Source organism: Callospermophilus lateralis, chromosome 2 (assembly GCF_048772815.1).
Source record: "Callospermophilus lateralis isolate mCalLat2 chromosome 2, mCalLat2.hap1, whole genome shotgun sequence".
NCBI classification, from domain to species: Eukaryota; Metazoa; Chordata; class Mammalia; order Rodentia; family Sciuridae; genus Callospermophilus; species Callospermophilus lateralis.
The window spans coordinates 161,816,397-161,843,872 of record NC_135306.1 but is presented as its reverse complement, the minus strand read 5'-3'; the positions used below and the strand labels follow the sequence as shown (position 1 = coordinate 161,843,872).

Below are 27,476 nucleotides of genomic sequence, written 5' to 3'. Positions count from 1 at the left end.
AGGCTTATAAATATACCTGGTAAATTAAATTCGCCCTGGATTGAATTAACACCTGCTATATGAGTTATTTGCTTTTTGTAATCAGTAATCTCAAGGTTTCTTCTCCTTCTCTGGAAACACAATTTAAATATTAACCTAATCTTTAAACTGCTGCTGCTTCTTTCTGACATTTGGAAACCGGTCATCCATGTAAAAAGGGCAAATATGGACGTATTAATGAAGGGCAGCTTCTTAAAAGTCTTAAAACATGTAACTCAATGAATTGGGAGAAAAATAATAAAAGCAGCTAGAAACTCAGGTCTTTGTGACAGTTTTTAGGGAAAACAATACTGGTCATCCGCCAAGAATACCTCCAATCAGAGCCTGGCTGACGTTGACTGCCAGTTTCAAAAGTCTGTTTTGTTTTGTTTTCCATTATCGTCTCTGGAAAAGCCTTGGGAAGCTGTAGTTCATATGAGAGAATTTTAATTAAAAGAAAAAAAAATGCAGTAGAGTTTAACTTTGAATCCAGGATGAGAAAGTGTGGTAGTCTGGGCTGGCTTTAGGGAGAGGTTCGGTGCCTCACGTCCTGCTCAGCTGACAGCCCCTGGAGGAGATGAAGCTTTCAAAGTGCTGGTCTTCTGCCTTCTCTTTGACACGCTGTTCCTCTAAGGAGTCCACGAGTTTGTCCCTTTGCTCAATCACTTGCATCATCTCGGTGAGTATTTTTTGTTCCTCATTGCGATCATTCTCATCTTTCTGGCTCTCTACAGAAAAAAAAGAAAAGCGTCAGGCCTCAGATAAGATTGGACTCTGGAGAGCTCTTGGCATGAACATTCTCGATTGTTATAGACTTGTTCTGCCCTTTCATTTCAATAATGGAGAAAACAAGGAAACAAATTTAATACCAAAAAACTGCCCTTAAAGCCACAGATTAGAAAGATGGTGCTTTGTGCAAAGTAGCCAGCTCAGATTTCATCTTGAGGGTATGTTTGTGGCCCAGGGAAATACCATTTGTGAAAAAAAGCAGTTAATGTGCCTTGTCCCCATCAAGTCCCCAAACTTCCTCTCCTGCCTAAAAAAGAAACCAACAAAACAATGACATGTCTGTTTTTCATAAACATATCTGAGCCACAGCAAGGAAATCTGTGAGAGAAGTCTCTTCATGAACAGTGTGTGTCAGTGTCTACCGTTTCTTTCAGAGATGACAATCCTCTTGTCCTTTGCACTTAATGACAAGTTGCAGCCTTTTGAGCAGACACCACACAGAAGCCAAGTAAGATTTGACTGTCCTGACTGTCCTAGGAGCAGGTTTCCAGATGGACTCTGCTTTCTCCTGCAGCCTTTCAGAGTGACAACCTTGTCCCTAATTGGCACAAAGCATCCAGTCCCCAGGGGAGACAGGATTGTTAGAGAAGAGAGCAAGTTAAGAAGCAGGTGGTAATGACTTTCTGACACTCAACAGAGGATTTTAAAGCCAGATTTAAAACTTGCCAACTAGATTATTGCCACGGGAGAAGCCTTTCTAAATTCCTCCAGCCCTTCCCACTTATGCACTCAGGACCAGGAGGAGTCCCATCCCAGGTGGAGAAAGTGCCACTGTCTCTGGTGGGGCTTCGTGCTGGGTCAGGGAGCAGGCAGATGCAATGAGAGGGAAGTAGAGAAGTACTATTCCCTTGTGCCTCATGTTCTATGGGAAGGAGAAGAGACAGAAAAGGCAGAAGGTGAGAGCTCTGTCCCCATCTCTCCATTCTGGGACCTGGAAGCCCTATGGGGGGCAGGGAATGTCTTTTGCTGGAACACTGGGGTGGAAGGACTCTTGTCCTGCCCCTCGGTCCACTCTGCTCAGAAGGTGCCACTGTGGATAAACACAGGGCACAGGAAGTGTCTGAGTGTGGCTCCCAGATCTCTATCTGCTATGTGTGGTGTAAGCAGAGTGGTGGAGCAGAGAAGCAACTGCGTACCCTAAAGTGGCCCAAGGTAGCTGGCCAGTGGGTCTGCCACAGGTTCCCCCAGCAGAGAGAAAAGTGACTTGACAATAGAGACTATGGGAGGCTGTCTGACCACACTGGATGGAGGATATGCCCAGGTGAGGCCCAGTGAGCCAGGGAATGCCACCAAATTCCAGAGCATACCCAGAGAATGGCCAGACTGTGGGTGACAACAGCCCTACAGCTTAACTGCAAGTGCCAACAAGAGTGTGGCACCTGATGACAGGACACAGCTCTGTGAGGACTTAGAGTACCCCACACAGATGCTTATGACACCAGGGCACAAAGCTGCCTCTCCCCTAATGTCTCTCCCCTTTCTGACCCTGCGGAGAAACCCAGGAGGAAGGGGAAGCCATCGGAAGACTTAGCATTTCAACCCAGAGAGAATGAGCATTTCCCACAAGGACTGTTTAAAGACTCCATCAGACCTAGTTTATCAGAGAGGGATAAAGAGCTCTCATTTCATTTCTTTTGTGGAAGATGAGTCAGCTATGGACAAAATCAAGAGTCTACTTTTTGAGGGGTATAAATAAATATCAGAGGAGTGAAAAAATGCCTGACTTTCACTTCTTTTTTAAAATGTTTTATTTTGAGAAAGGGTCTCACTAAGTTACTGAGGCTGGCTCAGATTTGCCATCTCTTGCTTCCCCTCCTGAGTCATGGGGATTATGACCTTTATTTCTTTTCTTTTTTTAAATATTTTTTTAAGTTATAGTTGGACACAATGCCTTTATTTTATTTATTTTTATGTGGTGTTGAGGATCAAACCCAGCACCTCACACGTGCTAGGCAAGCACTCTGCCACTGAGCCACAACCTCAGCCCCCTCTGACATTCATTTCTTAGTAAGATAAAGAAAAAGGCATCAGAGGTGGCCAATGGGCCTTTGGCAGTATTTGTTTTACTAGCCTGAAACAGAAATATCAAAAAATTTTAGCAGATGTATAAATCAGATACACTCTGGCATGTTAACTTAGTATTTCATGTGTTGATATTCCTTATTTAAGAAACAACATAGAAAAATAAAATAATTCCTCTCAGCTGAGGCTTGTCTTGGACATATCTGAGCCTTTGTGACAAAAAAAATAGTATATACATTTTTTTTTTTTGCAGTGTATCATGTCAATTGAGTCTATTTCAACTCCCCCTCCTTCAGGGTAGAATGGTTTCCTCACGTGCAATGCCTTAGCCTGGCCCATGCTGAGGGAATGTTTCCTTTACCATCTCTAGGCCCTGGCAGGACAAGACCCACCTTCCTCTGTGCTCCCAAAGCACCTGCTGTGGCTCCTTCTGCATTATCCTGCCCTGTAGTGACAGGTCTGGACATTGGCCTCCCCAGTGAGCTCACAAACTCCTAGTATGGGGGTTGCTCTCACCATGTGCCAGCTCCACACGAGGTTCTCAGTACTGTTTGCTAAGTGGGTGGGTTGACACGTGAACAAAGAGGTGAATGAATGACTTTGTTCCTATAGGCATGTGGCATGGGGAAATGCCTCCTTCTCCGCCTAGCTGGATGAAGCCCAATGGGGACTTGCTCTGCGGGGTGTGGGGTAGATACAAGGTGGGGCTGGTTTTGCACTCTCCTCTGCCTCTCAGGCTGCATGGTCATGCAGGACAGGGAGAGCACTCTACTCTGGGGATTGCAGTGTTCTTGGTGAACTTGATGTCCTTCAAGGGACAACATGTCTTTAATAAAGGCCCAAAACATATCACCATACTCACCCTCCTTGAACATTTTCTCTCTTAGTTTCTGCTCCAGTCTGCTTTGGTGATCTTCTAATTCTAGTTCTTGGGCCCTGGGTAGGTATGAAAAAAAATGTTCAGGTAGTAAAGACAGGGAATTTGTGTAGAAACACTGACTAAAACACTCATTGACAACAGCTACTGCAATTAACCTTATTAAAATGGGGTCTTTGAATATCTCTAAATTGGAATTCTGGCTGCTGCTAGGATCACCAGAGGTGTTCAGAAGGGTTTAGAGATATGCTGGATCCAAGAGACACAGGGAGTAACTGAAAGTTGTGATAGATTCTCAGGATGCTCTTGGAAGGCCATCAGTCCACCCCGTAGGAAGGACAGGAGACAGAACAGTGAAACGGTGCCTAGAAGAGTCCAGAGGAGGAGCGATGACTATTGGGAATTCTTTGTCTTCTTTAGGTGTAATATGGCTTCAAGAATCACCTCCAACAACTTTCAAGTCTCTGACTGTGGTCAACAAGAAAACCAAAAGAAGTAAGCAGTGAGATATTGGGTCCAGGTGGAGATCAAACTTAGGCAGCTAAAGAAGAGTCAGTGAGGCTTTGGAGTGGCCATGCTAGAGTGCTGGGAACTCAGTCTCTCCACTGCAACAACAGCAAAACCCAGAAGCTGACAGTGTCTTGGTGAAGCCAGTTGGGATTTTTCACTGCCTAGGATCACCCTACTGATAGCAGAGTGGTTGTGAAGGTCCCTACATATGAGAGAGGCTCTAGAGCTCCAGAGCTGCTGCTCTAGAGCTCTCAGGAAAATTGAGGACCCAGACAGATGTGGCAATGCTAACAGATCCTAGTTGAAGTCATGTGATCCCTAGAGACTATAGAGAAAGAAGAGTTGAAGGTTCTCAGTTCTCTTTTAAGCTCAGCCTGTTCCGCAAACATGGGTTCTCAGTTTCTCTGAGCCTTGCAACTTTCCCAACCTTGACACTATTGACATTGTAGGATGGATAATTCTTTGTTGGTAGGGGGATAGGCTCTCTTGTGCCTTGTGGGGTGTTTAGCATCCTTGTCTTCTACTCACTTAGTATCAGTAACAATCCCCAGCAGTGACAACCAAAAATGTCTCCAGACATTGCCTCTGGAGATATATCACCCCGGGTTGAGATCCCAGGGTCCAGGATAAAAGCCTTCCCCCTAAGGAGTAAACAAGTCCACTGCCTTTTGTGATCAGGTAGATAGATATGTCTAATGCTGGGGTTTGGTTAGTATAATGGGTTGAATGGGGGACCCCCCCACCCAAAGATGTATTCATATCCTGAACCCTGGAAGCTCTGAATGTGCCCTTGTTTGACACACGGTCTTTGCAGATGTACTTAAAATGAGTACCCTCTGGATTATCCCAGTGAGTCCCAAACCCAGGACAAGTCTTCTTATAAGAGGCAGAAGAGAAGACCCAGACACACCAAGAAGGCCTTGTGAAGACAGAAACAGATAGTGTGGAGGTGCAGCCACAGGCTAGGAATGCCTGGAGCTGCAAGAGGGGAGAAGGGCAAGGAAGAGTTCTCTCCTAGAGGCTTTGGAGGGAACATGGCCCCATCAATGCCTCCATTTGGACTTCTGGCTTCCAGAACTGTGAGAAAATAAGTTTCTATTGTTGTCAGCCCTCTGCTTTGTGAGAATTTACTACTGTGGCCCTAATAAAGTTACAAACTCATCTGGGCTCTCGTGCTTGGCCACACTAGCCATTGATAGAAGGTGATATTTTGATGTTCCATCCATTGACTCTATTGTTTATTTCTCACCTGGTTCAGAACGCAGGCAGGGAAGAGTGGTAGTACTTATTAGACCCCCCAAAAAGTCCCCCTAGTGACCTCTCAGCGTAGAGGTAAAAATGAAACCAGATGGCACAGATGAAAGTTCCTATGCCACTTGTGGTGCTCCAGCACAGGTGTGTGACAGCTCTTTTAACCTAGGTGTGGGGGACAAGGATGGAGTGAATGGCCTCCAGCTCCTTACTGGAGGAAGAAATCTATTTCGGCCATAGGACGCCACAGGAAGAACAGACAACGGAGGATTCTTTACACTAATGCCAGCATGATATGCAAGACATAAAATATCAATTTGCCTCAATCACTACTCTTTATGCACAAAGAGAAAAAATCCCGGGACTTCCACCGAGGAGGGTGAGCCACCCCCCAGCCCTCTGCTTTTCGGACTCGCTGTTATCAATGTTGCCTTACTTACATGATCAGCAGCTCCGACTCATATCGCATTAATTTATTCTTCTCCAGAACCAGCTTAAACCATTCCTGCAAAAGCTGTGCTTCATCCTGTGTCCCTGAATCTGCTTAAGAAATCAATGGCAAATGGGTTAGATTGGCGTTTCTCTCCCCATGAGCAAACTGCTTTGGAGCCACTTTAGCGGGCCATGTTTGTAGTAAGAAGGGCTCTGCAGGTAGCAAGCTCCCTGGCACCCTGTTGATGCCTCGAGGTCATGGGCATAACAAATAAAACCCACTTGTGCAGGCTCTGGGGGGAGGTCCCCTTGAACATCTAGGGCATGGCCACTTCAGCTTCCAAGGTCATGTCCTTGATAAGGTCTTACCACGAAGGACACTTTTCCTGCCTACTCTCCTGTCCTCCCTAAAACTGATGTATGTGTGTACATCACACCTCCACTAGAGACCCCTAGTGCCGGTTGCTGTCTCCTCTTCTCTTCTTCCCCCAAATCAACTGCCTTCTGAGTGCCCAGGTGGTGTGTGGCTCCCTTCACGAGGCAGGGAAACTCACATCACTTTTGATTGTTGGAGTGGTGATTGGTATTTTGATTTTTTTTTTTTTTGTCCAAAGAAAAGCTAATGATGAAAAAAATATTAATTTTGAGTCTTATATGGAGAAAATTAGATCCATACATTCTGACCACTTAGACTACGACCTATGACCTTCCTTCAACAGAAGAATAATTAGGTCAGCATTGCTTCTTAGACTCTCAGTGTTGGATACTAAATGTTGAGATACTGCAGTGTTAGAAGCTGACCAGGGTTGAGAAGTAGCTTTTTAATCTTGCTCCCTGAAATGAGGACACACACTGTATGGCAAAACTCATGGCTATTCTAGGATTTATAATGGAGGGTCCCATCGGCCGAGGGGAAAACAATGCAGATGGAGGGTTTGGGCGTGTTGTTCCACATCTTGGAGCCTCTGCTTCTTCCTTAGCTAAACTGGAATAATAAGATGCACGTGTAATTTAATAATAATGAGCTGCTACTTATCCTGTGGAGAGAATGGCCACCTTACTGGCAGCATCTCATTCAACCCTCATTATGAACTCAGCAGTGGAGACTCTCAGCATCACCATTTGGATAGCCAAAGAAACAGAGGTTCAGAAGACTAAGGCAAGTTGCCCAAGTTCATAGTCAGTAGGTGCCAGAGCTAGGTCTTATACAGTCTTATACACAAATGAATCTTAACCTAAGCCCAGGCTTTTCACTGCTATGTATGTCCCTGTCTCCTTCCCCCGAAGTCATGTGCCCCTAGCACACTGCCCTGTCCACAGAAAGCAATTCATAAAATATGGTTCCCTTTTCTCCTTGTCTTTTTGACCACTTTCTTACTGATAAGGACACTGGGGCCCCAAGAGATTTATATGCCATACGCGAAGCCCCAAATTATTTATTTTATGGACAAACTGGAGCTAGGATGCAAAACTTGATTTCTGGTCTGTCCATCCATCCATCCATCCATCCATCCATCCACCCACCCCTCCATCCATCTACACCTGTTTGTCAGGTATCTTCTATATGTCAGGTTCTGTCTTGAGGACTGGGGATTCAGTGATATGCTACATGTCACAAGAAGTTTCGAACCACTAAGGCATAATGCCTACCAAAAAAATACTTGTTAGACAATCTTTTGGATCAGATGACCTCAAAGAACTAGAATAAAGTAGAATATTAGGAAACAGTCAAAACAAAGCAACAAAAGACATTCTGAACATATAGGCAGGGCCATCCTAGTCAGGGGGTGAGCTGGGGTCTGAACTGGCATTACTTTGGGGAGGAAATAATGAGGATAGAAGAGAGCATTTTCAAGAAAAGGGAACAGCATGAGGAAAGACAAGGGGGGAAGGAAAGAAGATGGTGGAGATGTGGATTGGGGAGGGTAAGACAGTTTTATGTTGGTCTGTAGTACACCAAGGGACACTGAAGGTGGTGGAGTAAAAGAATGCTGTGTGGAGCTTTATCCAGGAAGGATAAAAGGGGAGAAAGAGAGAGGAGGGAGGGAAATACGGTGTTATTCTTTTTTAGGTATCTTGAGTGAATAAACAAAATTAGACACATACTGAACACCAATATCTCCTGGGCATTATTTGTGGTGCTTGGAGATAAGAATGAATGAATATTGGATCCAGCTCTTTGGAAAATGGAGAGCTTTCAGTTCATGGAGAAAACTAACACTGCATATCCAAGTCGATGTCACCTGCTCTTTGCAATGGGAACACAGGGGGAAGTGGTATCTTGTATGGAAGAAGTGAGAGAAGGCTTCAGAGAGGACATAGCCAGTAGGCTCAGTCTAAATGAGTAAGAATTTACCAGATAAAGAAGAAGGTGGAGAACAGGGCATTCAAGGGCAGTGTCCTTCAAAGAATGAAGCGCACAAAGCAGAGATCATATGTAACCTAAAAGATAAGAGCATTTGCTTTTAGACTCAGATGTGGGGCCAAACTTTTATTCTCCTACCTACCACTGTGTGGACTTGAGTAATTATTATAGCCTCCCTGAGTCTCAGTTTGTGAAGCTGCAGCAGGATTATGCACACAAAGCCCTTGACCCAGTCCTGGCATGTACAATAAGCTCAATAAATGGCAACAGAAATTATTCAATCATAAAATGCACGTAGTAAAAGAACCCTCAGGTTCAGGTGGTCCAGCCGTGGAGCTGATATCTATTTCCTTCTGCCCACTTCCTGGAAGGTGATCACTTCATTGTCTACTATGGTTCTCCATATGACGAGGGAGTTCCAGGCTACCCAGGGAGCTCACTGCAGGACTATGTAGGTAAATGCTTCTAGGTAAGCGTCCTTCTACTGGCCTTTAATGGGTTGGCTCCTAGTTACAGATACCAGTTTTTCCATTTGGAGAACTATACAGACACATAACTACATATTTTACATGAAAGACCTTCAGTTATTTGAACACAGTTCTCACAATTCACTGAAGTTGGCTTTGTTTCATAGATGGTACCTCTGGATTATTATTTTGTCATTTGAGGATAGCCCACATAATTTTCCTTCTAATTTTGTGGGATATATCTTTTAAATGTGTGTGTGTGTGTGTGTGTGTGTGTGTGTGTATTTTCGTTGTTGATGGACCTTCATTTTATTTATTTATTTATTGGGAATACCTTCATTTTTTAAAAATTCTACATAGAAAATGAAATGACATTTGCTTCTCATAGCTTCTCTGTAAATTACTATGGTTCCAAATAATCTCTAAATTTTTTCTAAAGCCTCACAAATTTCTTTAATAATCTTTTCTAGAATTTTGATAAGGAACAGAGTTCATTTTTTTTTTTTTTTTGACATGAAAAGTGGAAAAGACTAGACTTATCTCTAGTCTTTTGGTTTTGGGATTCTCTATAAGTTTGAAAATCTTAGGCTACATCTGTAATTTATTTCCATAGCAGGAGCTAAATTTGGTTTATCCAGAAAATTCTAATTGAAAAATACTACATCTAGACACTTGTCTACATGAACCATCATTTAACTGGGCTTGGGGACCCAAATTCACAGGTCTCAGGTTTCATCATCTATCCAGATTCAATTCCTTCTTCTAGATATTTGTTTAATGTTTCTAGATTAAGAACCATTTTCTTTGACAGAGAAAACAGAAAAGCTGAGAAGTGAAAATTCTGCCTTTTCTCATCGTCTAACATGATACCATCTGCCACAAGCCTGGGCCTATACTTTTCCTTGTGCTCAATCCAAAAGAAACAGCTTTAAAGGACTATTTTACCATCTTTAGGGTACTTTTTGTTGTTATTTTTCACATTCAGCCTCTTTGCGGCATTATACCCATCAGTTCTAGCCAGACTTTTTATCCTGGATTACACAGTGCCTTTTTCAATCTTATGCATCCTTCTAAAATCTGGTGCATTAGAAAGTGCCCTGTACTGCTCACTGACTTCCATTGACACTGTACTGAACAAACCCAAGTTGATTCGAATTGCTCAAATTAATTTTCCTTTATCAGTAGAATAGTTTGCAATTTTATTGGCTGTACTTCATTTTTTAGCGTTTTCCTTTCTTCAGTAGTCAAAATCACTGAGAGATCTTTGGAAATGGAATCCTGTGCAGGTCTCTAGGGAATCTGCCTTCCCAAAGCACTGGATACGGGAGGGTCTTGCTCTTAATTCCAACAAAGCACAGAGCCATCGCTCCATGATTTCCTTCAACTCATTGTCACTTATCGGGTTCCGTCCTTGTGAGTCCTGATGAAGTCTAGATAGCATTGTCTCTAGCTAGAGATACAGTAGAGTGAGGAGGCCATGGGCTTTGAGATCAGTTAGGCCTGGTCCTGCCACTTAGGAATGTGTGACATTGGACAAAGAACCTCATGCCTCTTGGCCTTGGTCTCCCCTGGTGGAAAATGAGCATGTTGATAGTACTATCTCATACTTTGGTTAGGAGTATTAAATGACATAATATATGCAAAATGTTTAGCATAGTGCTGCTTGGCACATAGTAAGCCTTCAGCCAATTGTACCATTGTTATTACTACCTTGTTATTTCTTCCAGTTTTGTAGTTCATAAAAATTACTTTCTGTTAACCTTTAAAACTCAGCTAGAAGGCAGCCTTTTATTTGGTAATATATGGCTAAACCTTGCCTTGTGACAACTTGAGGTTAACAACAACAACAACAAAAATCTTAAATAATAACCTGGGACAGTGGTGCATGCCTATAATCCCAGTGACTCAGGAGACTGAGGCAGGAGGATTACAAGTTTGAGGCAGCCTCAGCAACTCAGCAAGAACCTCAGCAACATAACAAGACCCTGTCTCAAAATAAAAAATAAAAAGGCCTGGGGATGTAGCTCAGTGGTAAAGTACCCAGGGTTAGATTTCTAGTACCAAAATAATGATGATGATAATGATGATGATAACAATGATGTTTTTGGCCTCATGTAAATGAAAAGGTCACATGACTGAGTAGACCATCAACACTGCTGGACAAGGCTTCAGTCCCCTGTGCCCATGCAGATTCCTTTCTCACCCCTGTTTCCAACTGGTCCCATGGCTGCTATTGTGGCATTGAGAGTCCTTTCAGAGCAGGACTATGACTCCTTCATCAAAGAATCAGGTTGCAGCTCTAACAGTGTCACCAGAAAGCAAGTGGCTTCTGGCTAAGAATAAGATGGCCCAGGTATCCAATCCTTCCTCTTGCCCTCTGATCTCCAGTGCAGGGTGCTGCTAACTGTCCACCTGCTGTTCTTTTGCTCCTGGGCCCTCATATCATGCCTTTTCCTTGACAAAATGTCAGTATTCCATTTGGTATGGCAAAATAATCAAAACTCAACACAAAACCATTTTTTATTATTGGTAGAGTCATTTAGATTGATCCACTTTTGCCCAAGAGTGCTCTCAAAAATGCAAAGCAAATCATGTCACTCCCTACTAAAAAATTTCTCCAATAACTCTCCACAATCAAGTTAAATCACCAAGCCTGGTACTTCTCAGTCCCTGCTTACCTTAGGTGATTGGCATGAATGATCAATAACTTTTTTCCTGAATGAATAATACCAGAACAGATGGGCAATCTAGTCTTTAAAGTCATGGTTTTTAAAACCATTTTCTTTCATAGGTATTGCTGAGTATTTCTCTGATTGGGTGTTGGTGTGTGATTTTCCAAATTGAATCTTGTTTGCTGTCTGGTTTGTAACTCTCAAATTCTTTGGATGTGATTTGTCTACCTCCTTAGCATCTATGAGAAGTTCTAATTCGGTGTTTACTGAAATTTTGTTATAATGCACCTGGCATTCTTACTGAAGATGGGAAGCAGGAAGTGCAAGGCAGGGTACACTGGAGTCATAATAGCCAAGACCCTCAGTCACCTGATCAGGGCATTTCCCTCAAGACTGGCTGGGGTTCAGCCCTCCTTTTGGTCGGCTCTTAGCTCATCTGGGGGCTTATTTTATTGAAATCTGTAATAGACTTCAGGACTCAGAGCTCTGGGAACATCTGCCCTGCAGGCTCCTTATATATGATGATAACCCCTGGAAGCCAGGTTGTGGGTCTGGTCTGATTCAGTCTTGACAAACCCAAGAAGCTACTACCTAGCTCATGATTCCACTCTTGGGGCTAGAGACTGTCAGTGAAAAACAATTCTAATCCTCCCTCCTTAAACTCCTTTTTAGGTTTTTTTTTTTAATCTTTAAACTATATTTCAATTTATCATTTTAAAATTTAGTTTTTCTTGCTACTAATCATGATTGAAATGATACCACACTGTATGTAGTCTTCTCTACCTTGCCCACTTTTTTTTTTTTCTTTTTTGGAGATGTACTAGGAACTGAACTCAGGGGCACTCAGCCACAGAGCCATATCCCCAGCCCTATTTGTATTTTATTTAGAGACAGGGTCTCACTGAGTTGCTTAGTGCCTCGACATTGCTGAGGCTGGTTTTGAACTCGCAATCCTCCTGTCTCAGCCTCATGAGCTGCTGGGATTATAGGTGTGTGCCACCGCTGACCAATTTGCTCATTTTAAATTCGATATTACTTTGCACAAATGCACCCATGTTGTTCATTCATTTTTACTGCTGTATGTATACTGTTCACACAATGCCACAAATGATCCATTTCCCTGTTAATAGATATGTAGGTTGCCCTTAGACTTCTGCTCCTAGGAATGATGTCACTATGAGTATTTGTACATATCTTCTGGTCCATGTGGCAAGAGTTTCTCTGGAAGATGCACTTAGGAATGAAGTTCTGGAATTGAAGGGTATGCATATGTTCAGCTTAACAGCACAAAGCTGACTCATCTTCCAAAGTGTGACAATTTATGCTGACATTGAATCAAAACCTCTTTATGTCTCATCTTTTTCTAATTTCAATATTATCAGATTTTTTAAGTTGGATACTTCATTAGTTTAAAATAGTTTATTGTAGACTGAATTTGTATTTTCCTAAATACTTATAATATCTGCGTCTTTTTCTTGTGTTTATTGCCCATTAACTGTTCTTTTGTTGTGAAATGTACATCATTTGTCTATTTTCATGTTGGGTTGTGTGCTCATTTCTTATTGATATGCAAGAATTTGAAAATTGTGTTAGTTAACTTTTTGTCACTATGACCAAAATACCTGACAAGAAAAATAACTTAGAAAAGGAAAAGTTAATTTTGGCTCATGGTTTCAGAGGTTGGCTGACTCCATTGCTCTGGCCCTGAGGTGGTGCAGAACATGATAGTGAAAGGGTGTGGTGGATCAAAGCTGCTCAGCTCATGGCAGCCAGAAAACAGAGAGAGAGAGAGAGAGAGAGAGAGAGAGAGAGAGAGAGAGACCGACCCATGCCATTAACACCTCACCATCGCTGAGGCTGGTTTTGAACTCACAATCCTCCTGTCTCAGCCTCAGCTTCCTGGAAAAGGATACAGGCTCACTTAGCATTTGCTCCAGATTGCTGAGTTCTTCACTGAGAGAGAGAGAGGAGAGAGAGAGAGGAGAGAGAGAGAGAGAGAGAGAGAGAGAGAGAGAGAGAGACCAGGCAAGCACGCACACATGCAAAGAGCAGGGACAAAATATAATTCCCAAAGGCACACTCCCCCAACAGTGACCTACTTCCTTCAGCCACACCCCATCTGCCTAGAGTTACTACTCAGTGAGCCATTCAAATGATTGATCCATCAAATTAACCCACTGAGTAGGTTGCAGCTCTCATAATCTAATCATTTCACCTCTGAACATCACTTCATGGTCTATCATGTGAGGTTATTGGGGGATACCTCCTATGCAAACCATAACAAGAATATACTAGAATACTAATTTTTTCCCTTTGGTTTAAATATGTTTGGCTACAAACATATTTTCTGAATTAGTGGTTTTTCTTTCATTTCCTTTATAGTGTCTATTAACTACCAGTGTGAGGTCAAGAGAGATTTTTAACTCCTCAAATTTCGTTTTCAAATTAAAGTTATAATCTATATGGAATTGATATGCATATATGATATAAGACCTAATTTCAATTTTTTCCCATATGGAAAACCAATTGTCTTAGAATCATTTATTTCTTGTAATGTCCAACCCCATTGCTGGTTTATATCAGGTTTTTAGATATGTGGGATTATGTTTGGTTCCTTTGGTGACTTTCAGTAAAGCATTAAAATTGGCTCCATAAAGGTGGTACACATTTTTTGTTGGATTTATTCCCAAGTACCTTATTGTTTTTTGATGTTACTGTAATTGATCTCATCTTTGTTCTTTCATTTTTTTTAGGTGTTTGATGAGGAGATATAGAAATGCAATTGATCTTGCCAGTCTGATCTTATATCTACTGACTATGATATTGGATCTTATTATTTTTAATAATTTCTTTGGTATGCCCATTTGGGTTTTCCATGTGGGCAATCCTATCATCTGAAAACAATAAAAATGCATCTCTTCCTTTCCAAACTTTATGTTGCCTCCACCCCCCACCCCTTGCCTTACTGAACTGGCTAGAAAAGCATGTACCAAGCTGAACAGAAGATGCCATGGTAGGCAACCTCATCTATTACCGATTTTGAAAAGAATGCTTCTATTCAACAATGTTGCTGCAGGGGTTTGGAAGAGACTCTTCAAATTAAGAAAGTTCTATTGCTTCTTTGGCCAAAAGTTTTTGTTTTGTTTTTTTTGTATCCCAAATAGATGTTCAATTTTGTCATATGATTTTCCTTATTGTATTGAAAAGATCATATAGCTTTTCTCTTTAATCTTTAAATATGGAGACTGTCAAATCACACTTAGGTTGCCAGAATTTAAAATTAATGGGATTAGTGTTCACGGGATTCTTTTGTCTCTTTGAATTTTTTACTGTATCTTTGGTCTAGTCTGTCCTTTTTGTTCTTTATTTCTGTCAATTATTTAAAAAAAATCAGTTTAAGAGGGTTGCCTTTGGCCTTTGCAGTCAACTTTTGGCCTATAAAGAGGACACTGACTTTTTCCAGGGCCCACCCAATAAATGGATTGTGGATATTTGTTGAGCAGGGCAGTCTTCCATGGACCGTGAACATCCTTGCACGTCTTCACTGAGTGTGTTAAACTGCAAGGTCCAGCCAGCCTCTGACCCTGAGCCATTCCTGAAACTGGCCAGGTAGATAATTCTGAGAAGTAGGTCGGCACACCCTAGGATGACCACTGCACAATGACCTGCTTCCTGGAAAAGGGCTACAGGCCCACTTAGCATTTGCTCCAGAGTTGCTGAGTTCTTCACCCTGAGATCCTTAGCTGTGGTACACACCTTGGTGTGCACAGGTGCCATCCAGGCCTATTGTGTCACACCCTGGGACTTGGGGACAGGCCACTTGTGCCACCATGCTGATGCTCCTGCTGTACATTGTGCTATGAGTAACAAACTCCCTTCCTCTGATTCACTAAATGTCACTGGAAGGATCCAGAACCTATAAAGCTAAGGCAAACCAACCCAAATTCCTTGCTTCATTAACTCTGGATTCTTGTTATTCTTGCATTCTCAATAAAGTTTGAGTCCTTTTTCTGACCATATCCTATTTTATTCTGTGGTGAAAAATTATCTGTGGCTCCATTTTTATGGTTACCTGTATTCAAACAGTCAGACTCCTTGAACATGGAGGGTCCTCAACCCTTCCCCTGTTCTGCTGACCTTTAAAAGCACAGTAACTGGACATGTGTATAACCTTGAGTTGACAACCTTTGGGTACATTTAGAGAACAAATAGTTCTGGAAGGTTTCCTAAACAATATCCGGTTCCCAGATCCATTCCCGAGTGATGGCTGGCTGTCAGAGAGGCAGGCTTTAGAACCACAGTGTTCTGCTCTCATTGTTGAACTGCTTTTATGGAATCAGTGGTGTTTTGTTGGGGCACAACAATGAATCTGCAATGAGATTCTCACTTGGACAAAACATGTGAACTGCATGTATTTTTTTTTTTTTGTATTTATAGAAACCAGCTTAAATTTCTTCTAGGGAATATAGTTATAAGTGAATAGAGTGAATAAATAAGCAAATGAACACAATTTGAGAAAACTGCATTTTCAAGTGATGGGGATATAAAAGGAAGGAGAAGGAATGAATCTTTTTGGAACACCCATTATATGCCAGGCTCCTTTTCAGATGATTTACCAATATCATATTATTTAATGTTTTCTTTTTACAACCCCAGTAGGTAGAGATTATTAGTCCCATTTTACAGAGGAGAACATTTGTCAGAGAGGTATTTGCTTTATGATGGCAACACCAAGATTCAAACTCAGGAGTTTCTGGAATCTGTTTCCCCCCCACCCCCAGGACTCATGTTTACATTATCTAGGAAAATATTATTCCTTCTTTTCCTCAGCTGTAGTCAAGATGAAAACCACAGAGTATAAACCAAACTACTTCCCTCTTCCTGTCTAGATTGTCCTTGAAGTTTTTCCTTATAATGTGTGCTCCTGCTGCCACCTGCTGGCAGCCTCACTCATCATACTTGTCTTTGTGAACCCCTTAATAAAGGAGAAACCATCTGAAAACCACCCAAAAAAGGCAAGAAGCCGAATGCAGACAACTAGCTGATAACGTGAGTAAAACAATAAGGGAGGAATAAATTGTCCACTTTCCTTGCAGATAAATCCTTTCTCCTTTGAAGCTACTCAGTTTTTCCTCAGATTTCACCTCTTTCCAGATATGGAGAGAAAGCTCAGATTCAGACATCCGGGCCACCTAGGTTTGAATGGTGGTCTCTTGATAAATGGGGGTATCCCAGGGCCCCTGTGGGCAACACTGACCACCATGTTGGCCACCAACAAACCAGTGGATAGCAAACAGTGCCTCCACCGAGAAGGGGCTTAGTGGCCGGCCGAGTCAGGGTGGCCTTCCCACCAAGGGCAGCCCCCAGGAATGAGGGCACCGCTTGTCCTGTCCACCACCTGTGCAGACAGGACCACGGGGGGATGCCGTCACCTTTGTCAAAGACAGACAGACACAGACATGTCCTGCGAATCATCATGATTTGTCATCTAGGGTGGACGGGTCAGATTTCTGTTTTTCTTTGTTTTCCTTTTCTCCACCCAAATGGGGAAAAATCCATCCCGGCGGGTGGAGGAGCTTATTTCTGACTGATGGGGAAGAAGAAAGCAGGAATTGTTGTCAGGACAATTAGGAGCTCATCAAAGCCTCGTTTTGCTCATCAGCCATCATGGCCCTTGTCCTGCACCCCCGCACGGTCCTCTAATTCAACGCCCCCCTAATGAATAACTCCCGGGAACAAAAGGCCTTTCAGGCTGCCGCACATAATTATTGGAGGAGCCTGGCCTTACTGTCGCAGGCTACTCCTGTTTTCAGGCCTGTCTCTAAATTTGGTTATTCACAACCTTTACAGCTCAATATTATTGCCTAACTGTGATCATTTTCTAATTATCCTAATAATACCTATTAAATAATTCCCATTAAATCACTTGAACCGGAGCAGCAGAGGCCAGCTCAAATACAACTTAACCTAATAAGCATTGGTCATTCATTAAGCAACAGGGCAATCTCTTAGAGAGACTGGATAGAATATTGAGCTGCAAAGGAATATTATTATTACACCAATGTTATTATGAGTTACAGTGTATTAATTCTGATGGCCTGGCTTACAACTCTTCCTGTGGGTCTCCAGGGAGGCCATGCTCCATGACTTGACTCTTTTTTGTCTCCACCCCCACCTTGTTGATCTGTATCTGTCACCCCCACAAGGATATTCAAGGACAAAAAAAGCCCATAAACTTAACAGGGGAATTAAATTAACAAGGACATAGAGGGAATGAATGGAATCCATCTTCTGACGGGCTTGGCACGCCTTTGAAAACACTATCCACTGGCCGGATTTCTTTAGGTGAAAGAAATTAGCTAGCTTGCTTTGCTTTTTCTTTTTCTTTCTTTCTTTCTTTTAAAATATCTGGTATAAGGGAAATTTTCAAAAGAAGCTTTAGAAATTTGGTATCTATGATTTAAATTTCAAACAGTCAAGATTAGAAAGACAGTTCTTTAAATGTATATGTGTGTGGAGACTTAATGTTTTGCAAAATAAGATTAGGTAGTGTTTGTTGGATGCCAACACTATAGTAGACACCCTGGTAGATGTTTGTCCATCAACTTCTTAATTCTCAAAATGACTTGACAATACAGGAATTATCATCTCCATCTTTCAGATAGGAATCTGGGGCCAGAGACATTAAGCAATTTTCCCAATTCTGCCCAGCCTAATGGGAGCAGAACCATGCCACAGGTTGACCTGTGTTCCTAATGGCAAACTGACTCAGGCCCCAGCTCTGTTGGTGTGTCCTTTTCATTTCCCCGGCTTTTTTGCTGCAACCAAGAGATTCCTACAGATAAGTACTGATGAGGGGGTTCTCTTTACAAGGAAATCCAGTGTAAATTAGTAAGAAAAGGGAAAAAAAAAAAAACTTGATTAATCACTCACTGGATGCCAGGCCCTGAGCGAGGGGTTTTGTGTGAGCTGTTTTAGCAAATCCTTGGTGCAAGCTCAAGAAGCAAGTCTGATCGTCACTCCCACTTAAGGAAACTGAGCCCTCACTGGTGAATTCCTGTTCTTTCTCTGGATTCTCATCTTGCACACCACCTTTCCCAGGGAGCCTGGCCTGATCACTCTCCCTCTCAGATCTTGGTTCACCGGCACGGCCCCCTCATGCTATTATAGCTCTCACACTGTACTGTACTCCACCTGTTCACCTGTCTCTGTCCCTCAGTGGACAAATGGACTATAAACTTCTCAAGGCAGAAACGTTGTCATACCCATCACCGTAGCATGCCTTCATGTCCAGCACGTGGCAGGAGTTCAGGGATGGGCTCGATTTGAATGTAGGAGTCTGAAGCTCTCCGTGGGCCATTCCCATTTATTGCTTTTACCTAAGTCCAGGCAATGGGCTGATTCAATTCAGCGTCATGTATAATTTCTCCTTTAATCATTATTTCAGTTTATAAATAATGAAATAATGAAAAGCACTTGTATGTCAGTTTTCAATGAGAAAAATCAAAGTTTATAAAGGTTTATAACGTGACTAGCCCCAGGTGATACAGAAGGAAAAGAGAAAAACCAGGACTTTAACTGAGCTTGGAATCACTTCCAAAAATTGCTCAAATTCCCAAATATTTTCCCTGCATGTATCTTAAACCCTGAATTGCAAAGGACAATTGTGCTATCCAGAATAGAGGCTGCATGTATCAAAGAGCAGTTACAAGGTCCACCAGCTGACCAATGCCCAGAGGAACTTCAAATTGAACCACCAGCTAGGTTTTTCTTCCCCACAGTGCTTGCTTTCTTTTTTTATTTTGAAACCATCTTGCTAAGTTTCTTAGCATCTCACTAAGTTGTTGAGACTGTCCTCAAATTTGGAATCCTCCTGCCAAGTTGCTGGGATTATAGGCATGGACCACAGAGCACAGCCACTACGGGATTTTTAAAGCGTGAAGCAGAAATGTAAACTTAGGATACAGAAATATTAGACAAAAGGAGGGAAGTTAGTGTAAATGATATATACCTTTAGGTGTTAGTAAGAGAAACAAATTTAGCCTTTTGTTTTCTATTTTCTAGTAAGGCATGCAAAGGAAAAATATTAGTGTAAAATGTGATGATTTCCAGCATACCCTAGTGACATAGCCACATGAATGTTGATAGCAGCTCAATTCACAATAGCTATGGAATTAACCTAGGTGCCCTTCAACAGAGGAATGGATTAAAAAAATGCGGTATATATATACACACAATGGAATATCACTTAGCTACAGAGAAGAATGAAATTATGGCATTTAACAGTAAATGGATGGAACTGGAGATTATCATGATACGTAAATAAACCAATCCCCCCAAAACCCAAAGGTATGTTCTCTCTGATATTCAGATGCAAACACACAGTAAAAGAAGGAGGGAAGAATAGAAGTTCATTAGTTTAGACAAAGAGAAATGAAGGGAAGGGAGGGGGGATGAGTATAGGAAAGAGAGTAGAATGAATCAGACATAAATTTTCCATGTCCCTATATGAATACACGACCAGTGTAACTCCATACCATGTACAACCACAAGAATGGAAGTTATGCTTCATGTTTGTAAAAATGTCAAAATGCATTCTACTCTCATGTATATAAATAAAAATAAGTTATTATTTTTTTAAAAAAAAAAAGCTTAAAAAAAAGTGTGAAGCAGTTGTGAACTCAGCACTACTTGTCCACGTTGACAGATCTCTGGGGGACGGGACATGTTCTCTTTGTTTTGCCCCTAGGATAGGACCAGCACCATTCTCAAACCGTAGACTCAGACCCGCGCCCCGTTCCATGGGTGCCGTACCTGCTTCTCCTCGCAGTGCCTTCTCCAGCCTCACGCCCTGGATCTCGGAAGCCCTCTGCCGCTCCTCCACCTCCTCCAGCTGCCTCTGGATGGCCTGCAACGCCAGGATCACACATCACGAGGGAGCACTGGACACACATCAAGGGGGCTGATTGTGCCACTGGCTCTCCAGGAGGAAGAGGCGCTGTCTCTAGTGATCTTGCTGCCTTGATGTCCTGGCCAAGGGCCTCGGAATTCCCAGTCCACCAGACCTTAATGTTCCCTGTGTTTTCCATCTGCTGCCAAGTACATTGTCAAAACAGTCCCCTGACAAGGTCAGGTACAATGGAGTCCTCCAGGATGCCCATAGCCTCTGACTATGGCCATAGCATAATGACCAGGGCTGCAGAATACGAGCTCTATTTTCTCAAGGAGAGCCAGCAGACACTTCTCCAGAACGTGATATGGGCAGGAGACCTGCTCAGCTTCAGGGGTGTATGCTTCTTTTGAGGATTATCCTGTTACTGTCCTTAGCCACCAATGGCACCTATGCTTTTCTTGCACCTCGGGCTGATGCCCAGGATTCTGTCACTGTAGCAGTGTACTGTGGCTTTGTGACAAGCTAGTTATTAAGACAAAACACATGATATTTACTTAACACATTAAGGGACAACTCATACTCTCCTTAGACTCTCCATAGCACCTATTAAGGTTTGGGGTCACGACTGGGCTGGCATTAATACATTTCTTTTCCCTGCTAGCTATTGTTCCTTGAAGACTGTTGGGAAGGAGAGCTAGGGAAAGCCTTTCCTATATAATTTTCTTTATCCTCATCAATTTTCTCTGCTTTCTCACACCAGACCCATGCTGCCCAAAGGGACATCCTTTGGCAAAATGGATTTTGCACCTGTCAGAAGAGGAACATTGAAGGAACTGTCGGCTGTCTGGGCAGGCAGGATATCTGCATTCTTTTTCTATTGGACTTCTGCACTGTCTCATTCCCTTCCTCCTTAATCCACATGCCTTTCCTTCCCCCCTGGAATCACGGGCACAGTAGCCAAGGCACCTCCGATCCCGCGAAGAGACCCAAGCAGGGGTGGGTTCTGAGCAGCCACCTGGCTCTCTTGTCCCAGCTACGAGTATTCAAGTTCAAAACATAAAGTTGAAATAGACAGATTCTGTCTATAATTACTTATAATTTCATGCCCTCTTCCTTTCTGTCTGTCCTTTAACGACATTATTGTACCTTTATAAATCCATCTCTTGCAAGTGTGCTGTAGAATTACTAAGAAGGGAAGCCTTTAAATGACTTTATTACTGCTGCCTGTGCAGTTACAGCTATATGACTGTTAGGGACTAAATTCTGTTTTCCCCAAATTCATAGTTGAGGCCCTAAGTCCCAGTGGGGCTGTATTTGAAGACAGGGTCTAGAAGAAGCAGTAATGGTCACACGAGGTCACAAGGATGGGGCCCTGATCAGATAGGTCTGCCTTATAAGAAGAGGAAGAGACAACAGAGGTCTCTCCCCACATGTGCACATGCAGCAGACCATGTGCGGACCCAGCCAGGGCAGCTGTCTGCCAGCCAGGAAGAGACTTCACCACTCTCCAAGCTGATTGGCACCTTGATGTTGGACTTGCAGCCTCCAGAAGGGTGGGAAGACCCATGTCTGTTGTTTAAGCCCCCTAGTCTGTGGCATTTGGTGATGGCAGCCCAAGCAGACCTGTGCAGTGGTGAGTCTTTAGAAATGAAGGGTGAACTCAGAGATCAAAGAGGGCCACCATGGGTGCTAGCAGGTTAGGACTGAAGTGAGAAATTGTAAGACCTGCCAATCAGTGTCATATAGGCATGTCTTGCTCTTAGAAGGACAAGTGGAAACATTTTTAAGGAAATCTGTTTTAGAAGTTGAGAGCGGAAAGAGGGGAGTTTATAAAGTCATTCCTGTCCAGGATGTGGAAGTGGCCCTGAGTCAGTTACTGGGAAAGATCATGGAAGTTGGTAAAAGGACTTCATTCTTGGCAGGAGCTATTTAAGGATGCCGTAGTTTGGATCTGTAATGTCCCCCAAAGGCCTATATATTAAAGGCTTGATCCCTAGCCCATGGTGCTATTTGGAGGTGGTGAAATCTCTAGGTGGTGGGGCCTACTGGAAGGAAGTTAGGTCATTGGGATGTGCCCTTGAAGGGGACATTGGGATCCCAGCTCCTCTTCTGTCTCTCTCTTTGCTTCCCAGCCACCATGAGGTGAGCAGGTTTCTCCAGTGCACATTCCCACCATGACAGCTGTCTTACCACAAGCTCAAAGGAACAGGACCACTAATCATGGGCTAGGCTCTCTGAAACTATGAGCCAAAATAAACCTTTCCTCTTTTTCAGTTGATTATCTCAGGTATTTTGTTACAGTAACAGGAAGCGGACTAACACACAGGGTTACATGACTAGATAAAAGGAAAAAGTGAGGGAAGGATAAATGAATTAACATGAGTGGTCATTCTAAGTCCTTATATCCTCAAATCCAGCTATTCTTCAAGACATGGCTTGGGGTCTTCAGGAAGATGGAGGATGCCTAGACTTTCTGTTTTATTTTGCCTGTTGGCAATGACCTTGGGCAGAAATGTTTGGAGTAAACCATCAGGCCAGGAAATCTGTATTGGAGTGCTGAATACAGATGCTTTCAACAAATCCTGAAATAGAGACAGCTCCCATTAGCTGTCATCTTAGCAAAGACAGTCAGGGAGTTGATGGAAGATACGTGTCCTCAGAGGACAAAGCCAATGTCACTGTTATAAGGCAGTCAGGGTTCAGGGTGATTCTCAAGGCCATATGCAGATTCTTGTTTCAGCTTTGTTTTGCAGAACACACGTCTGCAGATGGAAAAGTGGCTGGGAGTGGGCCAGCTCAGCACCTGGCCCAAAGACCCGCTAGGGACTGGGCCAAGGCCTTTAGAAGAGCCATACCCTGGTCCCTCAGAGAAGAGACAGTCCTTTCCCAAAAAGTCCACCTCCCCAACACAGCACAGACCCCAAGGGGCCTTACCATGCAGCCCCAGGCCCACTTCTCATCTTATGTCTATTTTCTGACCTGAGCTTTATAAAGTCTTTTCAACTCTTCTTGCTTAACCAATTGTCTTGTTGCTTTTTCCAGTTTCCTCCTTCTTCTGAGTATCTTCTCTTCCTAAGGAAAACAATAGAGAAGGAAAAATAAGACTGCTAAAAACAGGACTGAAATTTACAAATTGTCTTCACAGTCTTCAGCCCTCTCCTTTCACAGGCTCCAGGCCATTGGCTTAGCTTCTAGGATGATGGCATCCTCTATCACTTCCGGCAGAGATGGAAATAAGCCATATCTGTGCTGTATAAAATACGGACCCACTGGCCCTCTGTGCCTATCAGATGCTGGAGATGAGATGAATGTGAAAAAGAAATTGAATTTTAAATTTAATTTTAATGAATTTAAGTGGCCACACATGGCTAGTGGGTGTCAGAATGTAAGTGTGTGTGTGTGGGGGGGGAGGATAGGTGTGAGAAGCTTTAATCAAGTACTAACTAGGTTTAGCTCAGTTGAAGAATGGAATAATAGAATAATTAGACTTATATGGGTGCTTCCACCCTGCCCAGGGATGATGGCCCCAGGCAGGCATACACACACACACACACACACATACACACACACACACACACCATGAACACCAGTTGAAAACTTTAAACAGTACTTAAGTTGGGTCTACAATATATAAATAAACTTATAAACAGGAGAATATATCTACATAATTCAAAATAAAGTGTTTCTTGGCTTTGAAACACTTGGCATAAGGTTACTTCCCATCCGTACCTCACTTTGCTCGTACAAATACAGCGTTATCATCATGGGTTTTGTGTATGCCTGGACTTGTTCAAAGACAGAAAGAGGGGGAAAAAAGAATATCCAGTATTGATCCATGTAAAACAGATGTCTGGCTCTCGATGGTGCCACTCCCAAGGTTTTAGATACCAAGGAAAGAAGAAGTGGTGGTGTGGCCACTTCTACCAATTGGAAAGTTCAGAGATTTTCCTGATCAGAGAAGCAGCAGAGCAATGGCCCAGCCCTGGGCCAAGAAAAGCTGCCATCAATTCCCAGAGGAGCTGTGTGAACTTCAGAAGGTTCCTCAGCTTTCTGAATGCCAGAGTCCTCTTCCGAGTGATGAGGAGGATTCAATGCCCACCTCGCAGGGATACAACAAGGGCAAAGCGAGATGATGTGGGCAAGTGCTTTGCAGAAGGCTCAGAAAAGAGAGCAGACTATAATCAATAACATGATTTTCACTACCAGCATATCATTTTGTATTATAAATCAGCATGATTACGTTCTACTAAAATCTATTACTTTTTGGGTGTAGGAGTATGTTTTAAATCATAAACACACGCACACACACACACACACACACACACCCAGTATAGTTAAGATAAATGTTCAAATTGGGCTAGTTTTACTGTGAGTTTACCTTCTCTGAACAAACACATCAACTTTGTACATATTAGAATGAGGATTAGAACATGCTAGACATTACTTTTCAATACTGGAAGAAACAAATATGTTACTTATTTTTTATATTTTAATTGACATGTAGTGACTATACATAGTTATGGGGTCTAGTGAGATACTTTAATGCATTTATAAAATGTGCAATGACCATATCAGGGGAACTGGCATATCTATCATCTCAGAAAACAAATAGGGAATTTAAAAATTGCTGCAGCTAGCTTCATATCTGGGCACTCAAAGACTGTGATGATTATTTTCTCATTCAATGATTGTCAATCCATAAGTGGGGAATAGAGATCTAAAAGACCTACTGCCAGGGCAATCTGGGTCCAAACCAGAGGTCAGAGACTATACTTTGAAAGCACTTATGCTTCAGGGCCTTGTGGTTCCTTGTCTCTGTCTCCTCCTGTGGCTACAGATGGAGAAACCATCACGAGCATTCAGTTTGAAGCCTTCGGAAGCTTTGCCCATTATCAGTGGAAACATTCACTTTAAAAATGAGATTTGATTTTCTTGAATTCTCCTTAGGACCTAAATCCTGAAGCTATTCATGCTTGGAAAAAATATTTTGGCTCTCAGAACCCAATTTTTCTCATATTACATCATCTTTGTTTCTTTAGGAATCCCTCCATATGACTATCAATCAGCCTGAAGAGGGGGTCTCAGGCCTTTTGCATGGGGGACCCTTCAGTTGGTAGCTAGGATCTTTGAGGAGAGGCTGGTGCAGGGAGAGAGGTGGTAGGGATCAACAAGTTGCAATCCAGAGAAGACCAACTCAACCTGTATGGAGAATCAATGCATTGACTTAACAAGTATCTCTGGAGTGGCCATCCTACTGACCAACATGATAAATCCTAACAGGTATTGAGTGCTACATGGCATACTGAACTCATTACTTCATATATATCATCTCATTTATTCCTCAGATTGTATTTATTCTGTAAATGTAGAAATAAAAAATCAGAGTGATTAAATAATTTGCCCAAACTGACACAATTAGTAATGGGGAGAGGTGGAGTTAAGCCTAGACAGGCTGAATCCAATATCTTCATTTCCATCCAGTCTACATTGCCTTTCCTCTTGCCATAAACTGTTGGGACACATCAAGGACCCCTGCTCTATGGTGGATCTTATAGAAATTAAGTGCCAATATTTCCCTTTAAGGGGAGACCATTTAATCCAACTCCTGGGCAAAGGCAGGGCAGTGGGGATGGGGGTGTGGTCTTAGTGCTTCCCAGCAGTAAAACATCAAGCCCTGACTGCTTTATCGAGAGTTACTAAACAGAACCTGGGAGAGGAAATAGTTAGTGATTATCTCTTACTAAAAAGATGTTGAGCCAGGCTCAGTGGCACATGCCTGTAATCTCAGCGGCTCAGGAGTCTGAGGCAGGAGGATTGCGAGTTCAAAGCCAGCCTCAGCAACTTAGCAAGGAGCTAAGCAACTCAGTGAGACCCTGTCTCTAAATAAAATACAAAATTGGGATGGGGGTGTGGCTCAGTGGTCAAGCACTCCTGGGTTCAATTCCTGGTATCAAACAAAAAAAGAAAAAGATGTTGATGTAGAAAGGAAGTCTGCTTTAATAACAAGCATTCCCATGGCTTTATTATATGCCAGGCTCAGTTCTTATTCTCCATAGAGTGACGATGCAGAGAGGCGAGGGGAGAGGCTGAGGGCTAGGGAAGGAAAGGGACAGTAGGGGAAAAGGGAGAAAACTGGTCGAACCACATGGTTTCCTGTCTGTCTCAGATCCAGATGTGGGTCTGGGCGGAAAGGCAAAGGTGGGGCAGGTGGGAGCAAAAGGAAGAGGCAGAGGGGACATATCCAGTCTCCAGTTTCCTGTACAGAGGGTCATTTGAGCTGCCTGGGCTTTATACCACCTGGCTGGGGACACACCGACACGGGCAGAAGAAATGAGGAAACTAGAAGACAAACACTTCCCCTTGTTCCTTCAGTGTGAGTCCTTATGAGTAAGGGATCCTGCTGCCAGTTTCCCTTCCTGTAAGAGCAGGATGCCTCAGAAGCCAGGCAAAGCAGGCATGCTTTTGCCACCCGGCCAGCATAAGTGACAACTAGCTCTGTGCTGGGCCAGCAGGAGGACAAGGAACTATTTGTGAGGCTGGCCCTTAAAAACATGATCTTGCTACTTCCATGTGTTTTGGCCACTCCAGTCTTTTATTCTCCTTGAGTGTGGAAGCCGTCAAAGCTGGGATTTCTGTCTCGTTTGAACACAGAATTAACTTAGGGTCCCTCAAGGGGATAACGGGGCAGAAAGTAAATTCCAGAATCACAATACACCATCCATTGTGTTGAGCATTAAGCTAATCAGACAAGCCGCACGTTCAAAAATGAGAAATCCATACACGCTCTCTCTCCATCTCTCCACCCCACCCCCGTCTCTCTCTCTCTCTTGTTCCAGCCCCCTTCTGACTGTTCCAAGCTAAACCATGGGGAATTGGAACCCCCGAGTGACTTGAGGTGATGCCAAAGCTCCCAATGCCAGATATGGAAAAGTTGAGTCTCAGTAAATAAATTTGGGTCTCTCCCTCCCTCCCCAACACTGCTCCAAAAAATAAACACCACCAGAGCAGTGAACTGCTTCTCTGTCCACCCGGAGAAACATTTTAGGTCCAGATATTTATTACCCCTCCCTGGTCCCAGTGGAAAGGCTCCAGCCCCAGCGGATAAAGAAAACACCAGTGCGTTTTGGTTTTGGATGCTTGTCCCTGAGTCTGTGACAGACAGAAACATCTACAGCCACAC

The 27,476-nt window shown here is 42.9% G+C and overlaps 1 protein-coding gene and 1 long non-coding RNA gene across 2 annotated transcripts in view; one reads left to right on the top strand and one right to left on the bottom strand.

Annotated features, from left to right (window-relative positions):
* Positions 1–428: 428 nt before the first annotated feature.
* On the top strand, positions 429–5,377 carry LOC143392804 (uncharacterized). The gene is made up of 2 exons (XR_013090411.2): positions 429–697; positions 4,127–5,377. It is a non-coding gene; the product is annotated as an uncharacterized LOC143392804 (long non-coding RNA).
* The window catches only part of Mical2 (microtubule associated monooxygenase, calponin and LIM domain containing 2), a 206,505-nt gene continuing 179,475 nt past the window's right edge, over positions 447–27,476 (bottom strand). Inside the window, exons 28-32 of the mRNA XM_076846897.2 lie at positions 23,276–23,368; positions 20,218–20,311; positions 5,908–6,007; positions 3,692–3,765; positions 447–746 (exon numbers count right to left, since the gene is read on the bottom strand). Coding sequence (XP_076703012.2) covers positions 562–746; positions 3,692–3,765; positions 5,908–6,007; positions 20,218–20,311; positions 23,276–23,368 — 546 coding nt within the window. The 3' untranslated portion in view covers positions 447–561. The remainder of the gene's footprint in view (positions 747–3,691; positions 3,766–5,907; positions 6,008–20,217; positions 20,312–23,275; positions 23,369–27,476) is intronic.